The 21,484-nt window shown below is 36.3% G+C and overlaps 1 protein-coding gene across 1 annotated transcript in view; it reads left to right on the top strand.

Annotated features, from left to right (window-relative positions):
• Positions 1 to 917: 917 nt before the first annotated feature.
• The window catches only part of LOC116623539 (pregnancy zone protein-like), a 44,629-nt gene continuing 24,062 nt past the window's right edge, over positions 918 to 21,484 (top strand). Inside the window, exons 1-14 of the mRNA XM_032390759.1 lie at positions 918 to 1,033; positions 3,242 to 3,425; positions 4,178 to 4,331; positions 4,492 to 4,544; positions 5,087 to 5,107; positions 5,564 to 5,732; positions 6,996 to 7,080; positions 9,175 to 9,298; positions 11,197 to 11,313; positions 12,853 to 12,960; positions 15,075 to 15,236; positions 15,855 to 16,082; positions 17,495 to 17,558; positions 21,015 to 21,157. Coding sequence (XP_032246650.1) covers positions 951 to 1,033; positions 3,242 to 3,425; positions 4,178 to 4,331; positions 4,492 to 4,544; positions 5,087 to 5,107; positions 5,564 to 5,732; positions 6,996 to 7,080; positions 9,175 to 9,298; positions 11,197 to 11,313; positions 12,853 to 12,960; positions 15,075 to 15,236; positions 15,855 to 16,082; positions 17,495 to 17,558; positions 21,015 to 21,157 — 1,695 coding nt within the window. The 5' untranslated portion in view covers positions 918 to 950. The remainder of the gene's footprint in view (positions 1,034 to 3,241; positions 3,426 to 4,177; positions 4,332 to 4,491; positions 4,545 to 5,086; positions 5,108 to 5,563; positions 5,733 to 6,995; positions 7,081 to 9,174; positions 9,299 to 11,196; positions 11,314 to 12,852; positions 12,961 to 15,074; positions 15,237 to 15,854; positions 16,083 to 17,494; positions 17,559 to 21,014; positions 21,158 to 21,484) is intronic.

Genomic DNA, 21,484 nt, shown 5'->3' with positions numbered 1-21,484 from the left:
TAAGATTTTATTTATTTATTTGACAGAAAGAGAGAGCACAAGCAGGGGGAGCAGCAGAGGGAGAGGGAGAAGCAGACACCACGCTGAGCAAGGAGCCCAACATGGGGCTCGATTCCAGGACCCCAAGATCATGACCTGAGCCTCAGGCAGGTGCCGAAGGCAGACAGTTAACCGACTGAGCCACCTAGGAGCCCGGATAAAATATTTTTATATTGCTCAAAGTAGAATTAAATAAGAATGTTCATCAAATAAAGGTCATTTCCTTAGGGAATAAAATGAATTAATTGGCTTTTATTCTAGATGTTCAATGAACTAAGAAATAATAAGTATGTTTTATATGGGTTGTATCCAAATGAACTATCATTTTCTTTATAAACAAGCAAACATAAAGAGAGCTATAAAATGCAAATGTTAAGCCACTAAACAAGGGAGAGATTGTCTTCAGATTTATTTTGTTTAAAATCCTGTGATAAATTCCACTTCTTTGCTTCATTAAAGAACCTTATAGGATGAAGCTGAGGGGAATATGTGATGCTCCCTGGACTACTAAGAACCGATTTGGGATATGTATTTACATTAATAGCTCTTTTAAAAAAAGAAAATGAAAGTCAAGAATATTAATCGATTTCCTCAAGTCATATAATTTATTTTGTTTCTTCTTAAAAATATTTAAGGTACTGATTAATGATCAGAGCCAGTGTAGCCTAAAAGTCCTATTTTTCAAAGACAGAAAATTTGAGAAAGTGGATCAAAGAATACTGATGGTCATAGAAATAATCTGGAATTGATTTTTTTATACTGGAAGTAGTTAATATGTTACAAAAATAAATGGTTAGCAGTTTACTTTCACTGCCCATCAGGTAAAATAAAAACCAGTGATTCTGGAACAAGAACAGAGTTCAAGGAATCAAGGACTCAGGTTCCTATTATTTCCTCTTTCTCTCCACACCATGAGGGGAAATCAACTGCCCAATCCAGTCTTGATTCTGTTTTTCCTGCTCCTTCCCAGAGATGCTTCCACTGCTTCAAAACCGTAAGCAACATTTCCAGAAAATTCTATTGTCCTTCTCTTTTCCATTGTGTTATCTGCTTCTTGATATGTCTCTCTTATTTATTTTCTGATTTCCTATGAAATTATCTGCTGTTCAAGGGGTTTGGAAAGGTCAGTAAATTGTTATGGCTCATGTGGAAAGAAGCATACTCCAGTTCTAGAAAACACGGAGACATAGGGCAATAACATTTATGAAACCTTCACCAAATAAGAATACAGAATTATACAATATTCATTAAATAATAACATAGAATTCCTGCCAAAAAGAAAAAAAAAAAGGATACATTCTTTATTGTCTCATGAAAAGGGCTGCAGTGTCTCATCCACTGTGAAATGACTCAGTGGCCGTATTTTCCCTCAGTCAGGGATCTCCAGGGTGGATGCATGACTTTCACACAAGCCAGGATGTGTGTGTCAGACCACTCAATTCTTCAGCAAACCTGTAGAGGCTGGCGTTAGATCTTGGGAATATACAGATTAACAAAATGTGGACCCTGCCCTCAATACCTCACAGTATAGAAAATAGGAGGAGATAGTGCACAGAGAAAGGAATACAGTGCAAAACCTGCAAGCATTGCAGGAGTCTGTGAGAATGCCCACAGAGAAAACCTCCCTCCTCCTGGAATCTTTAAGGGAGATAGGAGAAGGGACATCACCTAAGTCTGCAGAGAGAAAGTTGTTTTGGTGATAAGTCTTATTGAAGTAAATAGAATGTATCCAGATAGACAAGGACACTCCAGAAAGAGAGAGAGTCCTGGGCAATCAGAGCATTGCATAGTACAGCACGTTTGAGTGGTTGTAAATGATGGGTAAAGAACAACAGGAAAGGGATATTTTCTTCTGGGTGGACATGGTAATATATTTGGTGATTAGTGTTACATGGTTTGGCTTGGCTTCCAACAGAATGAAAGAGGGGAAAGAGCTAAAATTGCTTCTGAAATAATACTGCAAAGCAATTCAACTCCTCCTCATCTATTAATTGCTATCACTTTAGTGTCCTGGAATAAGGAAATTCATATCATCCACATGAAACCCAAGACCACGTGTAGACAGGTTCTTAACACTTTCAGTGATAATCAATTGGTTAATCACATTGTGTTGTTGCTAAAAAAAAAAAAAAGTTATTTCAGCTTTATAGACATATAATTGACAAATAAAATTACAAAATATTTCAAGTGTACCACGTGATGGTTTCACATACATATATAATGGAAGGATTCCTCCCATTAGGTGAATTAACACATCCATCTCATGCGTATTTACTCTTCTTCTTCTTTTTTTTTGTGTGTGAGAACATTTAAATTCTACTTCCAGCAAATTTCATCTATACAATGCAGAGTTATCAACTATAGTCACCAGGTCATACATTATATCCCCAGACGTCATCTTATTATAAATGAAAGTTTGTACCCTTTTACCAACCTCTCCCTATTTCCTTCAACACCCCTCCACCCCAGCCCCTGGCAGCCACTTTTCTGTTCTCTGTTTCTATGAATTTGACTTTTTTTTTTAAAGATTCTACATATAAGTGACAGCATGCAATATTATCTTTCTCTAACATATTTCTCTTATAATGACCTCAAAGCCCATCCATGTTGTTGCAAATGATAAGATTTCCTTTTGTTAAGGCTGAACAATATCCCATGTTGATCCATTTCTAATTTTGAAAATAACTTCCTTTCTTAAAAAAGACTTTATTTATTTGAGGGAGAGGGAGAGAGAGAGCACGAAAGAGATGGGGAGGGGTAGAGGGAGAGGGAGAAGCAGACTCCGAGCTGAGCAGGGAGCCTGATGTGGGGTTCGATCCCAGGACTCCAAGATCATGACCTGAGCCAAAGGCAGACGCTTAACCGACTGAGCCACCCAGGCACCCCTGAAAATAATTTCTATCCAAAATACGTAATGACTCATGGATTGCTTATCCATAGCTTATGAATAGTTTTACAAATATTGTGAGAGTGAATATCCCCACAACACAAGAGAAGCATATTAATGTTTAACTTGTTGGAGGTTTCTGAGTTTCTAAGACCTTTTGGATTAGCCTTTGAAGAATACATTCCTCTACCCTCTTGCTGAAATCTGGCTCTGTTCCATGATTGGTGATTACAGAAAAGATGATCTAGAAAGCAGCCACAATAATGATGTCTTTTTAACTTCTCCATGATTGATCCAGAAACTTCTTCTCCACAGGCAGTATCTGGTGCTGGTCCCATCAGAGCTGTACACTGGGGTCTCTGAGAAGGCTTGTGTCGTGCTTAATCACCTGAATGAGACAGTGACACTGAACATAATTCTGGAGTATGGAATGCAGACCAGAACCCTCCTCACAGACCTGGTGACAGAGAAGAACTCCTTCTACTGCAGCCCATTCACTGTTAGTATGGCTCCTCGGGATATGGAAGCTCATTAGAGGAAGAGCATATTAGCTGATGCCGGTGTCCTGACACCCGACAATAAAAAAGCATAGTGAAAAAACTGAGAGGCGCAAAGTGACTTTCAAATTAGATTCTAAAAGTGAAGGTCTACTGACTATGCTTTCATAATATTTACAAACAATTCCAGTGCAATATGCAAAACGTAATAGTAGCTATGGGAAAGATTTTGCTTGCTCTTAAACTTGTGAGGGAAATAAAGTTCATGCCATTACCCATAAAAACACTGAAACTCATAAATTTAAGTGACTTATTTAAGATCTGACAAGTGGTTGTTGGTTAATGTCTTGTCCTTGTAACTTTTTATTACATAAGGAATTAAATAGTTAATCACAGGGCTTACTACCAGTGATAACACAGAATGTTGATGTTGACCATCGGAAAATAACATTTGATAATTATTTTAATACCATCATATTGCTGTGGAAATGAAAACATGTTATTTCCTTCACCCTCATGACAGTTGACAGTTTGAAGAACTAGTTCCTTTTATTGCAGTGACATTTTCCCTTTAAATCAACAAAGCGTTACTGTCATGTTACATTAACATAAGAATCTATAAATCCAGGGACATAATTCTCGACTTATTCCTTACTCATTCTCCGGGACTAACCAGAGAAATAAGAAAGTCATAAAGGCTGAGACATTCAAAAGTGGGTCTGCGCAGATTTTTCAGCTCTTTTCTGTTTTACAGCTTCCGGAGTTACCATCTTCCTCAGGGTTGATTACTGTGGAGGTGAAGGGGCCAACCCAGCAGTTCATAAAGAGGAAGACAGTGCACATCACAAAAGTAGACAGCCTCATCTTTGTCCAAACAGACAAACCCATCTACAAACCGGGACAAACAGGTATCAGGAAACAAATCAGCAAGGGCAACTTTAAGGGGTGGGTGTGTGGTTCTCTATTACTTTATTCTGCAGTCATGAAAATCCAGGCATGTCGTTATCTGTGTTATTTACCCCCCGATTCCCATTAGACAGTTTCAAGGGAAAAATCTCTCTGTTTCAGTGAGATTCCGCGTTGTCTCTGTGGATGTCAATTTTCACCCTTTGAATGAAACGGTAAGTCTCATTATGGTGGATGAGTTTGGGGGAAACAGGCAAAAATGTCAAGCCTATTCTTTTGGAGAACCTGAGACCAATATGATCTCATAAGAGTACTACTGCTGGAGAATAGGGGAATCAGTTCACCAACTGCATTATTAAAATAAAATATTCAGTTGAATTTATCCTTTTAAAGATCCCAGTAATTTTTATTGAACAAAAGAAAATAAGTGCACTTGATTTCTCCCTTAGAGAAATGGAGACTTTCTCAGAGACAAATTTCATCTGCAAAATAAACTTCTTATTTGGCCCTTTTTACCTTAGCATAGGTTTCCACAATTGTACAATATTTCATAAAAGTAAAGTCATGACTTCTCAAGAGATATATGTCCCAAACTAAGCATGTAAAGTGCCGTGAACCAAACTGGGGCACATTTCCTTGTTTGGACAAGAAATATACAGACTCATTTCCTCTGAACCAGATAGTTTATCAGTGCTGATGTCATGGCTTTCTTTTTCTAACCTCTATCCCATACTCATACTATTTTTTTTCCTTCCAGTTCCCAGTGGTTTATATTGAGGTAGGTAATATCTTATGCATCTCAGTCGAGATGAGGACTTACTACCAGTTATGTTCCATTGCCCCTTGCCACCTCTCCCCTCCCCACTAGCACTTCACCAAAACTAAACAGTTTTCCCTGTCTATCTTCAATCCTTTGGAGAGTGGATAAGATGTAAATGAAGGAATAAAATCCCCTGAGATGATATAAGTTCACGACTCTTCCAGTATTTCTGACCAAAATGGATATGCATAATTTCAAAAAGAGGTATTGCGAGCTGTACTATCTCATAAGCTGGTAACCTTGCTGCCCTTTCCTCAGTGTAGAATTCCTAGAAAACTTTGCCCAGTACCTTTTGTATCAATTTACCAAACATCTCTTATCCAACTCCCAAAAGTGCCCTCCCTAAAAGCTGTCCCTCTACTCAAATTATATATTTCAGTTGTTTCTATGAACTCATAATGTTTTTACCTATAGAATCCCAAGAGGAACAGAATTTTCCAATGGCAAAGTCTCAGATTGCAAGGAGGACTCAGCCAGCTCTCCTTCCCACTCTCAGTGGAGCCCACTCTGGGTACTTATAAGGTCAAACTGCAGAAGGAGTCAGGGGAAAAAATAGAGCACCCCTTTGAAGTGAATGAATATGGTAAGAATTCTGCCTGTGTCCAAGACATTTATGACATTAGAGTATTTAAGAGTTTAAGAGTTTTTACACATAGGTACAAGCAAAAATCTAGCATATGGTAGTTGGAAATTAGCAAGTTTTTTTTATTTACCCAAATATTCACTAAGCGTCTTTCATGCACTATCTCATTTAATCCTCTTATCAACCATCTGAGGCAGATACTATATTGTCTCCATTTTACAAATGAGTACATCAATACTAGAACAGTTAGTAATTCACCAAAAATCACAGAGCCAGTAAGAGGTAAGAGAGATTTTAATAGGTCCGTTACCCTATTCAAACAGAAATTGTTAACCAATACAACAAATATCTGCATGCATCTGTTGATCTGTATCTTATAACTGAAGGTACCTCCTAGCTGTCTATGACCTACACTTAGACTACTCTAATCAAAGTGGTGAGACATTAAAGCCATCTTATTAGTTATCAATCATGTGGATTTTCTCATGTAAATTAAGTATATGATGGCATGGATGAAGAGACTTATCACAAAACTATCATTCCCCAAATTCACCTGGACTACCATGAGGATTATAGAACAGGGATATATATTCAGGAACAGCTAGCCTTACACAATTGTGAGAGAGGATGGATGGGAAGGTAAGGGTCCAGCAGGGGGGACCTGGTGGATCAGAGGAAATTACTAACCAGTTCTGAAGCATTGGTGGGGATGAATAACTTAGCACCTTCAAGGGGTAACTTGAGACGCCAAAGTGGACCACAAAGGGAAACTCATAGAAGAATCTATGGAAGACTGTGTGTATCTGTACGTCTTCTTTTCTACCACTTCAGTATTTCTGTAATCAAGCATCTGATGGTGGGTCTCGGGCCTCTATTAGTCAGCAGGACAAGCAGTTGGGAAGAACTGGACACGGAAAGAATAAGGACAAATTGGAATTTCCTCGCCTCTCTGTACCTGTCACCACATCTAACCATGATGACTTTCAGAGACTAATGATGCTGCTTTCCTCCCATCTTTAAGTCTTGACCAAATTCAAAGACAATTCTAGGAAATGTAGGGCCAGCGTAACCAAGTTAACATGGTACAAATACCCATGGTCATAAACACATCTCTGTGGTCAGTAGAGGCCCTGCTGCGTCTTAATGTAATTGAAATCATTTCATGTGATCCTATGTTATAAGGTTCTGTAATAGTCATTACTAATACTGGCAGGATATCCTGCCCACCCACCTTCACCTCTTTCTTCCTTCTGTTAACAACAGTTTTGCCCAAATTTGAGGTCCAAGTGAAAATGCCCAAGACTATTGGTTTTCTAGAGGAAGAATTTACGGTATCCGTCTGTGCCCTGTGAGTTACATTTTTTCATAGCATTTCTATCTCCCTACTTTATGTGCATTGCAAGTAGTCGTTATCAGACTTCAAAGTATTTTAATTAGAGAATGACTTTCTCTCCAACATGCCTGAGCTCCAGCTAGGGAGTGGGGGTGGCAGCATAGGACACTTTTACTTCTACCAATAAAAGCATTTACACTTAAAATGTGCCAGATAATGTTTTAAGTGCCTTGTGAGATGGGGATAGTTATCCTTAGTTTGCAAATGAGGAAACTATAACATGTGGGGGATAGAAAACTTGTTCAAGTTTCTACATACAGTAAATGGGAGACTAGAATTTAAGTCTAACAGTCTGGCTCCAGACCCTGAACTCTTTGCCACTATCCTATATTGCTTCTGCAGTTAAAAAAAAAATCTAGCTTCATGAAACATTGTACATGGCAGAGACTGTGCCAGACTGAACACAGGACATCCAGCTCAAGTTCATGCTCATGTTCATAACTTCTGTGTTATTTTGTATCCTATGATCCCCAATTTTTTTATTGCTCCCAATTTCTTAAACTATGGAAAATTAGGGGGAAAAAAGCAGACTTTCTTAAATAGATATATAGCTATATAATGTAGAATTTAAAAGATGTGTCATAGTTATTTCTTCCCTGATTGCCTTTTAGTTCAGTAGAACATTCTCCACATACACTGAGGAGAGACACTTTACCTCTTGTTTTTGAAAATAGTGTGAGGATCATATTTTCATCTTTCTCACCAGTTCGATGTTTAGATTTTTCCCTCAGAAGGAAGAGCCCTTTGAGTGACATTTAAAGATAACATTCAACAAAGTGAGATTTGGTAAATAATTTATAGCTTTATCAGCACTTCTAGAAATTAGGGGGGAAAAAAACTTTAAAAAGGGGAGGATCAGGGTCATCAAAGTCAAACCTCATCTACCTCACGATTTGGACCAAAGCAATAGGTCTCAAACTTAGGTGAACATCAGAATCTATGGAGGTAATTAAAATGTAGATTCCTTGACCCCCACATCTAAAGATTCCAATCATAAATCTAAGGAAAGATTCAGGACTCTGAATCTCAATACATATCTCAGGTAATTTCAATGTAGGTAGTCCATTAAGCATACTCTGAGAAACAACAGACTAAGGTTGGCTTCGCATCTTGTCTTACTTCACTCAGTCTGCTATGACAAAATACCACAGAGTGGGTAGTTTATAAACAACAGAAATTTATTGCTCATAGTTCTAGAGGCTGAGAAATCCAAGATCAAGGTGCCAGCATGGTCACGTTCTGGTGAAGGTTCTTTCTGATTCATAGCTGGCACCTTCTTGCCATGCCCTCATATGGTGGAAGGGGCAAAGGATCTCTCTGGAGCCTCTTTTATAAAGGCACCAATCACATTCATTGGGGCTCCACCTGCATTATCTAAGCACCTCCCAAAGACTTCATCCCCTAATACTACCATCCTTGGGGTTTAGGATTTCCACATATAAATTTGGGGGGATGCAAACATTCAGACCATACCTTAGCATATCTTTCCATCAGATTTGGCAGAATCAGACTAAGTCATTATGATACTGTTCATATATAACAGATATGTTATATGATATGTAGCTAGTGTATTTAAATTCCCATTTAAGTTCTCATTTATCCTCTTAAAATACATATGAATTAGGGAAGACCTAGAAATACCCTGTCTACATATCCTTAAATTTTTCCCTAAAACAACTTAGGTATTGTCAAAGCTGGAATTATAACCTAGATAACCTGACGGCGGGGAAAGAAGGAAATAAGATAGTCTTATAGTAAAACCTCAACTGAAAGGGAGGAAAGATCTGAGAAAAACTACATTGTTCATTTTTCATTTAGAAGTGTTTCAAAAAGATTCAGTAAGTATTTTCTCTTAGAGTTGTAGATGTAGGTCCACTTAGATAATTAAGACATAGTTTCAGAATAAGTGTTTCGAAAGTACAAATGGTATGAGAAGGAAGTATATGTGCTCTATGAACAAGATGGATATATGAGTGGATCAAATCATGTGAAAAATATCTGAGTTGTTTATATCAAATATCCTTTTGTATAACTGCTTTATCGTTACAGATACACATATGGAAAGCCTGTCTCTGGTCTGGTGACAATTAATGTATGCAGAAAATACTCACGATACCGTTCTGTCTGCCATGGAAGACATTCACAAAGTATCTGTGAAGAATTCAGTCAACAGGTATATGGAAACCATTCTCCCCAGGACACTAACACCAGATCTTGTTTTCTCATGGATTTTAATGCAAGAAAGAATATCATACAAAAGAATACAATACTGTATGGTGAGAACAGTTCAACAGAGAGTAGTGTGGAGTAAGGGAAACATTGTAAGATTGCCTGGCAATGTTAGGAGCCCACTTGAGAGTTGCGTTCATGAATTTATAGTGGTATTTATTTGGCCAGTTTTGTAATTTCCTTCTGAGAGCAATCAGCATGCCGGGTATAAAGGCATAAGATAATGTGGAAGTATCCAAAGTTGGTCTTGATCAAACAGATAATAGAAAAAGAATGTGGCAGATGTTAAGAATTTGGTTAGTGGGGGGGGGCACTTGGCTGGCTCAGCTGGTAGAGCCTGCGACTCTTGAATTCAGGGTCATGAGTTCCAGCCCCACGTTGGGTGAAGAGCTTACTTAAAAAAAAAAAAAAAAGAATTTGGTTAGTGGGAGAATCAAATGACTTGTTATGGAATCTAAACCTCATATGGAAGAATATGAAACCAGCATAAAAAGAGAACATAAAAGCCCAGTGGCAGTGAGTGGGCACTGTAAGAGTACGGAAAAGAAAGTTATCAAAGCTTCAGAGAGGGGTGCCTGCGTGGTTCAGTTAGGCATCCGACTCTTGGTTTCAGCTCCGGTCATGATCTTGGGGTGGTGGAATCGAGCCCCACTTCGGGCACTGTGCTGGGTGTGGAGCCTGCATAAGATTCTCTCTCTCTCCCTCTCCCTCTGCCTCTCTCGCTACCCTCCTCCCCCATGCATGCATGCATGCACTCTTTCTCTAAAAAAAAAAAAAGTTGCAGAGAGCAAATGAATGAAAAGCAAGGGTGATGAATATGATGATGAATGTCAAAATAAACATCAATAAGAAAGATAAACATGAGGGGCGCCTGGGTGGCTCAGTCGGTTAAGCGTCTGCCTTCGGCTCAGGTCATGATCCCAGGGTCCTGGGATCGAGCCCCAGTCAGGCTCCTTCCTCAGTGGGGAGCCTGCTTCTCCCTCTCCCTCTGCTTGCCACTCCACCTGCTTGTGCTCACCCTCTCTCTATCTCTATCAAATAAATAAATAAAATCTTAAAAAAAAAAAAAGAAAGAAAGATAAACATGAGAAAAATCAGGTTGCCAAAACTTTACTATATCAGGGACACAGGAATTAATTTTTATTTTCCAATGAGTAAATTAAAAAATGATTAAGTAAACTATAAATAAATATAAGTAAATTAAATATGATTAAATTTTATTACACAATACATATTTTCATGTAAATAAGTAAAAAAAATGAAAACAAATCTTTTTTAAGATGTGGGTCCCAATGTTTAGTTTGGAAATCTAATTACTATAATGATTCATCTATTCAATAAATATATATGTTTTTATTAATGTCCTAGGCATGGAGAAATACAGTTAGAAAATATAATTCTTAGTCGATGTGTAGATGAAGGTGCTCACAGAAGAGATGTTATATCTGAGTTGCGTTTAGAAGAGCAGTAACTGTTGGCCAAGATAAGAATGGAAGAAAAAGAATGTTATCACTTGAGGAACAATGTACGCAGAGAGAGTATGACGGCACATTTTGAAACTAGGACATTTAATTTGGCAGAAACGGGATAGGCTTTCAGAAGAGAAGGAGGAAGGCAGAGGTTGGCAATGAGTAACTCAATGATTAATGATGACATTTGATATCATTTTTGGCTTGGGAAGAAATTTGATGTCATTTTTGGCTTGGGAAAGGATCAACCCCTAAAAGATGGTCAGAACATTTGTAAAATTTCCTTTGGCCACTGAAAAACTTTCACAGATTGATAACTGACTTTTTTGACAACAAACCAGAGCACCCAGGAACTCTCTTTCTTTCTCTTCAGGCAGACAGTGAAGGCTGTTTCACACAACTCGTGAAGACTAAAATATTCCAGCTGAGACAGAAGGGGTATGACATGAGCATACAAGTGGAAGCCAAAGTCAAAGAGGATGGAACAGGTGCGTGTTATTTTCAAATATTTATTAATTCATTAATTCACCAATATGTTAAGCATTTATCAAACATCCATTCCATGTGAAACACTTTGTAGTTTCTGGGGACTATGAAAATAACACGGCCCCTGCTGTCAAGGATCTAGAAATCTAAAGAGAAATTACATGTATGTATGTATATGTGTATATGTATATATGTTCGTATGTATATATTTATAACCATAACAAAATTTCCACGAGAAATGTAAAAACTAAAGTCCAAATGAGTATGAAGAGAGAGAATTAATTCTTATATAGGGACAAAGAAAGTTTATAAAGTAGCATGTGAGCTGATTTATATAGAATGACTAATATTTTGAAAGCTCATGATGGACTGGGAATGCATGATTGGCATAAAACAAATGTGTTTGGTCTCAAAATAATCTGAAAATGTAAATTGGGGCTAAGGTGTGTAAAAAAGTAAATCGTATGCTAAAAAGATTAGACTTGATTGTTAAAAACCTTGGATATCGGCAGATAGATTTAAGGAGAATGTTCTAAATAAATTGATATTTTGAAAATATAATTCTAGCAGACATAAAGAGGAGAGGCTACATGAAACAATTTGTTACATGTGATACATCAGAGTACTATTCAAAATTGCTCCAAAGATATCAGATCTGGGACCTAGGAAATGGAAATGCCATTAACCAAGATAAGGAGTAGATGAGAAAGAACTATGGTGATGAGAATGTGTCAAAGATAATTAATTGTAATCTGGAATTTCAAGATAGAAGTTGACTCATTCTGCTTTAAAAATAATTTTAAAAGAAAACCAGAGCAAAATCAAGGCCAGAAATGTAAATCTGGAATGATTCTAATTGTATCTATATCCTCCTAAGAGTAAGTGCAATTATTCTGAAAGCAAACTCACTTAGCATTGCTAAATCGGGGCTAGAGACAAACAAGGAAAGTCCCAAGCACAGAAACAACTACATTTAGGACATAGTGTCAAATAAACCAGCATAATAAAATTAGAAGTCATAGGGATAGGGGAAAACAATAAAGCTTTAGATGATGAAGCCAAAGCACAGATTACACTTCACTGAATGGAAAGGCACCAGGCTTTGGCTATACTGGAAGGGCCATACAGTCAAAAGAAGGGTCTTGCTGGGGAAGTAGTTTGTGATAGACATTTAAGCATACTTTTAGGCCAATGTGAAGAATCATGTTGTATGCAAAAAGTCATGGGGAGAGGGGAGGGATCCGAGAGAGACAAACAAAAATGGAGCAAGATCACAGAGGAGATGGGAAGAATTTAATAACATGGATGGAACCAGTAAGATACTTGTGAAACCAGAGAAATTGGGGAATTAGGTACAATAATTTTTGTATGAAGGTGAAACTAATGTTAAGTTGCTTGTATTTTCTAAGTGTGAAAAATTCTGGAAAGGATAAAAAATAGAATTAGGGATAGTACTTTGTCAGGATGGAGTGAAGCTGGGTTGGAGGCGGGAGGTGAGTTGAATCTAAAGAACAATTCAACTTCACTTATTTCTTTTTCAGAGTTGGAATTAACTGGGCATGGATCATGTGAAATCACAAATACCTTAAGCAAACTGAAATTTACAAAAGCGGATACACATTATAGGCATGGGCTCCCTTTTTTTGGGCAGGTAAAATATCTTCTCAATAGAATCATAATTGGGGGGATGTGGACTTAAAGAAAATGAATTTTTATACCACAAAAGTACAATTGATTATAAAAATAAATATTTATTTAGAATGAGAAAATTTACAGCAAATGACAAACTTAAAAGGCAAATACCATCACATTCAGAAAAATAAAGCACACTGTTATTAGTTAACTTCCTAACACACCTCTATAATACATTTTTCCTGTGTAGTTTGGCTGCATACTCTTTTATTTCCTCGTTTTAAAAGGTTTTTTTTTTCAGGGGCACCTGGGTGGCTCAGTCGTTAAGCGTCTGCCTTCAGCTCGGGTCACGATCCCAGGGTCCTGGGATCTAACCCTGCATTGGGCTCCCTGCTCCGCGGGAAGCCTGCTTCTCCCTCTCCCACTCCCCCTGCTTGTGTTCTCTCTCTTGCTGTCTCTCTCTGTCAAATTAATAAATAAAAATCTTTAAAAAAAAAAAATAAATAGATAAATAAAAATAAATAAAAGGGGTTTTTTTCAGCTTCAAAGCTGAATATTGGTAATAATATTGGTAAGTTTTCAGACTGATATCCAATTTAGTAAACTATCAATTTTCTGTCATATAAGAGATATAAGGTTTCTAAGTATTTTAAGTTTCCTTTTTTAGTAACTAATCTTTGAATTGACAGTTGATAAGCGATTGACAGTTGATAGACAATTGGCAGATGATAGTCAATTTCTTTATTAACTGTGAAATTCCTAAGTATTTCACAGTTGATGACATTATGAATTTTATATTTTCTTCATTTATTGCAGCATTTTGTATCAAATTGGCAAGAAATTAATAAATGTATAGATATGATTGGGCAGGGCCATTTCGGACCAAGGAAAGAATGTGAGAAAACTAAGGACTTAAAGATGAATATGACTTGGTCAGAAATTTAAGAAAGAGGGGAGAATGGCCAAGGCCCTAGGTGTGAAACAGCTTTTAAAGAGCAGAGAACTAAGAGTGTGACTGACTGAGGTAGAAGATATAACTAACTGGGGTGGCTGGATAGTTATAGGTAAGCCAGAACAGATCTTGAGGGCCTTTTAGGTTATGTTCAGAATTTTGGACTGAGAAGTTATTGAAGGTTTTAAGGAGAATAACATGATCAGTTTAGCTCAGACTGTAGAGAGAGTGGTTTGAAGTCAGCATGAAGTAGCAAGAGGGTGAACTGTGTAAAAAGTTAAAATAGTTAAAATAGTAAAAAAGGTTTAAAAACTATTGGAAGCCAGATGGGGAAAAAATATTGTGTTTTCTCAGCTGAGAAAAGAGGAGCTAAAATAAAAACAAAGCATTTATTTGGGGCCTCAGAATTACAATTTGGGAAACACGGATTTGGGCTGCAGTTCAAATAGTGCTCCCTGTCCCTGAGAACAAATATCAAGGGTTTTTAAAGACCAAGGAGAATTCTTGTATGTGCTATTCATAAGGAATTTTGATTGGTGTTGATGGCAGAAAACTAATCTTGACTGAATATAATTGGTTGCTAAGGCTATCACTGAGCAAAACCCTCTGTAACAGGTTGCAGGGGTTTGGGCTGAGTTTGGCCCAGTTCAAAAGTTCATGGGTCCTCCGGTGAGGAGGTCATAAGACCCATCTCCTTAATGGCTTCCCAGCTCCATTGTAAACCCCTTGATAATTATTTCATCTTAAACAGGTTTAACTGGAATAGGAGAAGTAAATAAAATGTATTTAACAGAGTAAGAGATAACACTTGGCCATGGGTTAGCATTAGTCAGCGAAAAAGAGAAAATGATTTTTTAAAAGGCCCTTGATATTGCTGCATAACCTATGGGATGGATAAAAGCACCATATACTGAGATAGAGAACACTGGGGATGAAGAGTTGGAAAGGGTGATATTATGAGTCCATTTTTCGGATATTCTCAATTGTTTTGTGCCTACAGAATATCTAAATAGAAATGTCAAAAAGAAAAATAGTTTAGAGCCCAGAAAACAAATCTTATTTTCAGATTGATTCTAAGATCTTCAGTAAATGACAGCGGCCCCAAGGTCAAGAGGTGAACGCAACAGAGGGTGGAAGATGTCACTGCTATGTAACACCAGCTATCACTTCCACACTTCTAGGTTCTTCTGGTTGATGAGAAGGATCAACCAATCCCCAATAAAACTGTAGTCGTCAGGGTGGATGCAACTGCATACCATTCCAGCCTTACCACAAATGAGCACGGTCTGGTGAACATTTCCATCGATACCACCAAATTCACATCTTCTCTCTTTACAGTTACGGTAAGTGGGAAGGGGCATCTGGGACTACAAAGAGATTGCTGAGGGCACATAATTTAAGGATATACAGGAAGCATGTAAATTCTAGGGAGAAAAGAAATTACAATTAAGAATAAAATAGAAATTAAGCCATTTGGAGACCTAAATTATAAGAAAATGTTATTTGCCAGAAAACTTTCACTTTAGATAGACTCCATTTACAGCATGGTCTAGTTTCAGGAGACACTTATTAGATCATCTTGAAATTCCCTTGTAAAATTCAATATTTTTATAATTTTATTACAGATTAGATTTTGTTTGGTTTCTTTGGCATACTGCTATTTTTTGTTTTCCATAAAAAATTTAAATATTTGTATGCAATTTATAGGCATAAGGGTATTAAGAAAAAGTAATTGATCCTGACTGTGAGTGAATATTATCTACTAAATCAGAATAGCACAACCTTAAATAAACTTAAGGAAAAGTCACTCACAGATTATACTTTACTTGAGAAAGCAGACTGATGGAACCAAATAAGCACGGTTCACATAAAATCTTCAGTAAACAACTCTTAGAGTGACCAATATATACATAATGTACATTAACAAATAGCATTTTTAAGACTTTTACTCTTTCCACTAGGTCACTTACAAACAGAATAACCTCTGTTTTGATAACTGGTGGCTTGAAGAATTTCATACACAAGCACAGCACACTGTAAAGCGTATTTTCTCCCTGAGCAAGAGTTACGTTTCCCTTGAACTTGTTACTGGTACCATGGCCTGTGGACAAATCCAGGATATCCGGGCACATTATATCCTGAATGGACAGATTCTGAAGGACGAAAAAGAATTAACTTTCTATTATTTGGTAAGAATGGAAACCACTGTAGCTCCTCCTAATTGTGTAGACCCCAAAAAGATTGAGTTCCTAAGTAATGCCCTTTGTAAGATATCAGTGAAAACCCTTTTTTCTTGAAGAAAAGTTGTTTCCTAATAAAGTTATTAATGCTTTAATTTCTTATTATGCTCTGGTCTCTACTGAAACGTTTAGTTTTTATGAGTTCCAATGGAAAATTATTGAATGAGAGGAAAAAGCCTAAGAAAAATGCCTTGCTAGTCAAAAAGAATGCTTTCCTTAAAACTCAATAGAAAAATAAGCAAACTATAAGAAATCAAGAACTTAACCAACAGGAAATAAAAATTATAAACATTGGGGCACCGGGGTGGCTCAGTTGGTGATTAAGCATCTGAGTCTTGATTGATCTCAGGTCATGTCTTGATCTCAGGGTTGTGAGTTCAAGCCCCATGTTGGGATCATTTTGCACATGGAGCCTACTTTAAAAAAAAAAATTATAAACAATCTTCTGGAAAATATTCAATTTCGACTTTAATTGGAGAAGTGAAAAAAAAAACAATAAAGCCAGTAGCATTTTACACCTATAAAGCTTCTAAATAGTTTACAAAGTTCATGACTAGTACAATTGCAGGAGAAAAGGACATTGACAGGCATATTATAAATTGGTATGATACTTTTGAGACCAATAAACCTATTTGTGTCCCAAGCTAAAAATATGATCCAAAATTGGTAGTTACTCAAGTAAGTCATTTTAAGAAGAAAAATTTATGTGTAGGAGATTCTATATAGGAACATTAACTATAAATAATATTTTTTAAAATTCTTTGAAAAAGTAAAAAAAAAATTGATAAGTTAGAATCTTAGTTTTATTGCTTCCTAATTATGTGACCCTGGGCTATTTATATAATTTCATTTGTAAAGACAAATATCAGTCATCTTCCCTGAATACTAGGGATGGTATTTATACCTATTTCATGGGAATATTGTGCACATTAAATCAAATCTGAAAACCAAATTATTTAGTTCAATGCCTGGTACATAGAGAGTATCAATACATTTAGTTTTTAACAATAGAGAATACCGACATATATTTTATATCTGCCTTTACTGTATATTGCTTTGTGTATGTTTAAAATATTTATTGAAAGAACATGTAAGCTTGAAGTATTAATAGTCAAGATAAATAGCAAACATTAAGTAAAATATTAAAACACTGCAAAACTTCTATATCTGTTATTTAAGGTATGTCACTATACATATAGGAAAACACGAAAGAGAACTTGAGTATTTGAAACTTTTGGACTGGAGTAGTGAGATAATTTACTTATATATTTTAAATACGTTTATGTAAGTATTTTACATAATACGTTACGTATTTTAGGATGTGCCCTTTAAAATGATAATGGATATATTTCCCTCTTCAGATCAAAGCAAGAGGAAGCATCTCCCAATCGGGAAGCCATGTGTTGTCCATTGAACGAGGAGACAGTAAGTACTTCCAGGAGTTCCTGGGTTTTTTCTCTCAAATACTCAAATCCTGAACATTGTAGCAAGATGGAGTTATTTTCACATCTTACATTTTACATGTACTTTTTATAGAGATGATGATCACCAACCTTCTTCCATCAACCAAAGATGAGGAAGCTAATATAAAAAGATGGCATAGTAGGTTCATTTTAGCCCATTTAGTATTTTTTCTTCATTTTATAGCATTTCTATATTTTAAATTTTATTCCTAAGGTAAAATATATTCATTTTATAATTAAATGTTTTAAAACGCATAAAATAATTTGAAGGCGCAGAAAATCACCAAAGAAAAAACTGACTGTGTAGGTCTTCGTATTCGTTTCCTATTGCCGCTATAATAGATTGCCACCCACTTTCTGGCTTAAAACCATGCAAATTTATCAGCTTAGTTCTGTAGGTCAGGCTCTCCCTGGGCTAATATCAGGGTGTCAGCAGGACTGCATGCCTTCTGGAGCTCTAGGGAATTAATTATCTGTTTCCTTGCTTACAGACCTCCTGCATGCCTCAGTTTCTGTCTTCAACGCCAGAAGTACATCATCTTCAAACCTCTTTCTTGCATTTCTGCCCCTGCTTTAAAGATCACTGTGATTATATTGGGCTCACTTGGATAACCCAGAATAATCTTCCCATCTCAAGGTCCTTGACTTAATCACATTTGCAAAGTCCCTTTTGATATATAACATATCACATACACAAGTGTTTGAGATTATGCTATCTTTGTGGGGACATTAGTCTACATATCACAAACTGCCCTCTGGCCCCAAAGATTCACATCCATCCCATATGCAAAATGCATTCACCCCGTTCCAACAACCCTAAAAGCCTCGGTCCTTTATAGCATTAACTCAAGTCCAAAATCTCATGTAAGTTTCATCAGCTCAAAAGGCCCAAATATCATCATCTCAATTATCTAAATTAGATACTGGTGGGGCCTTGTGTAATCCTTTCTAGGATGACAAAGAGTGATTAGTCCCAAGAAATTTTGAAAGAGGCTAGACAAACATTAGGTTTCAAGATACTGCTTTATCTGCATCTTACAAGTATTTGCAAGTGACATTTTCATTTATGTTCAGTTCAAAACATTTTTAAATTTCCCTTTGAATGTCTACTTTGGACTATGGGGGTTCATAAAATAAATGTTATTTAGTTTCTAAATATTGAGATATTTTTCTTATTGATTTCTAATTTAATGCCATTGCGATCATATCTTTTAAATTTACTGAGACATGGGGCACCTGGGTGGCCCAGTCAATTAAGTGTCTGACTCCTAATTTCAGCTCAGGTCATGATCTCAGGGTCATGAGATCAAGCTCCAAGTTAGCTCCGCACTCAGTGCAAAGTCTGCTTGAGATTCTCTCCCCCACCACAATTCCCCTGCTCATGCATGCTCTAAATAAATAAATAATAAATAAATAAATAAATAAATAAATAAAATCTTTTAAAAATGAAAAAAATAAATTTATTGAGACACAATTTTATGGCCTGAAATATGATCTACCTTGGTAAATGTTAGCATTTCTATTCTTTTGCTCTTAAGTGGAGTGTTTTCTAAATGTCATTTAAGTCAAGTTGGTTCACAGCATTTCTATATCTTAGATCATACTTTCCTTCTGGATTTTCTTGAATCATCAACATCTCTTGATGAAAGAATAATTGACTTTTCAAAAAAAGGGTCTGTTACAAAAAGATGAATCCCTTTAGTCTATTTATTTGTTACACATCCCCAGTCTAAATCTCATAAGTAGCTTCCCTTTTTTCTATTCATTTGAATAATTATAGGCTAACATTTTACTAAGACAAAATAAAAATAAAATAAAAATTTTTTATTGACAGAGCATATTTAGAGAGATCAAAAAGCTCATTTACCCAAAACGGGTCAGAATATCCAGGAAAAAAAAATGAACAATAACATGTTACAAAGATTAAAATGTGTTTGTCTTTTATCTTTGAAACCTCATTTTTTCTATTAGTCCTTGGCACACAGTGGGTACACAATAAATATTCTTAAACTAATTCATAAATGAAAGATAGGATATCTCTTTGTTTATAATTTGTGATAGCTAAACTTTATTTGAGGTTTATATATTTGAACTATCCTTGAGGAGAACTAAATTTGGAGATAATATATCTTCCTGTTTTCATATATCTCTATAAAAAGACTTTTAGATAAAAACATTAATAAAATATGGTCCATGCCCTCAAGATGCCCTCAAGGTGTTATGCTTTGTATGTGCTTTTTATATGGTTTTAGTATTATCATTTCAAATTTTTTATGGAAGTATAATTAACACAATGTTATATTAGTTTCAGGTGTACAATATATTGATTCGACAATTCTATACATTACTCAGTGCTCACCATGATAAGTTTAGTCACCATCTATCACCATACAACATTATTACTATATTATTGACTGTATTCTCTATGCTGTACGACTCAGCCATAAAAAAAAGAATGGAATCTTGCTATTTGCGACAACATAGATGGACTTAGAGGATATTATGCTAAATGACATAAGTCAGAAGTTTCAAATTTATTTTGACCCTGCGGTTTCTGTGTATTTTCACCACAAGCTGTCCTCAAATTTTCTATAGATATAGGACGGCTACAATTTTTAAAGTATTTTATGCTATAAGGAACTTAGAACATTTATGAGAATATTAAGTGGGTATATCCTATAAGCACTATGTATGCACACAGAAAGAAACCACTAAGATAAATACAGGGAATTCTCTGATAAAAATCAGAGACACACCTTGTTTTGTATGTCATTATTTGTCCTTGTATCTCTGCAGTATTGAAAACGGCCTGAAGTAGAGACTGTGTTGCATTCTTTGATTATCCTCAGGCATATGACAGGCATTGTGTTGTTTTGGATCATAAATAGAGATAATTAAAGATGTCTAGAAGTTCTTCTCTCTTGACTTTTTTCTTTTTTTTTTTTTAAGATTTTATTTATTTGAGGGAGAGAGAATGAGAGAGAGAGAGAGCACATGAGAGGGGGGAGGGTCAGAGGAAGAAGCAGACTCCCCGCTGAGCAGGGATCCCGATGAGGGACTCGATCCCGGGACTCCAGGATCATGACCTGAGCCAAAGGCAGTCGCTTAACCAACTGAGCCACCCAGGCACCCTCTCGACTTTTTTCTTAAGAAATCTTTTTTTTTAATTTTAAAACCAAAATGTGCATTAAATGTTCTTCTCTACTTAAGCAAAGGAAATGAACAAGTAATCCTACATCTTTAAGAAAAACTGTCATTGGTTCAGCATGTAGGTGTACGTGCACAATGGTACAAATGCAAGTCTTCTCTTACTTTCGTGTGCTCCAAATGTGAGTAAGTTTGGAGAGCCTCTTCTTTCTAAAGTTGAGAACTCTTCCCTCTTCCTAATCAATTATCTTGGACTTTTTTTATTCTCCAGCAAAAGGGGTATTTTCCTTCTCCTTTCGAGTGGACTCAGACATCGTTCCTGCTGCCCAGTTGCTGGTTTATGCTATTTTACCCAGTGGAGAAATTGTCGCCGATACTGAGAAACTCGAGATTGAAAACTGTTTTGCCAATAAGGTGGGTCTTTTGTGTAAGCAGTTCTTTTATTCATCTCCCCTTTGGAGGTATGAAAAAGAAGGAAATTATGTCCATTTTAAAAACTGCTGCATAGGGCTCCTAAAACATCCTCCAAAGGACCTCCAAAGGCTGACAGAGATGCCATACCCTGCCTGAGAGGGCTAGTGAAGAAGTCCAAAGCAGGTGGCCATAAACACAATGTTTTAAAAATTTCTTGTTTTATCTTAAAATTCATGTGGAATCCAAAATCTGCTCTATTATAAAGCTTAAATAGTTTTAATTTTGCAGTGTTTTGTTCCCTAAATTTTCAATTAAAAATGATGCTTC

The sequence above is a fragment of the Phoca vitulina genome, unplaced genomic scaffold, assembly GCF_004348235.1.
Source record: "Phoca vitulina isolate PV1807 unplaced genomic scaffold, GSC_HSeal_1.0 scaffold59, whole genome shotgun sequence".
Lineage (NCBI taxonomy): Eukaryota > Metazoa > Chordata > Mammalia > Carnivora > Phocidae > Phoca > Phoca vitulina.
Note: the sequence above shows the minus strand (reverse complement) of the source record. Positions and strands in the feature narration are given on the sequence as shown.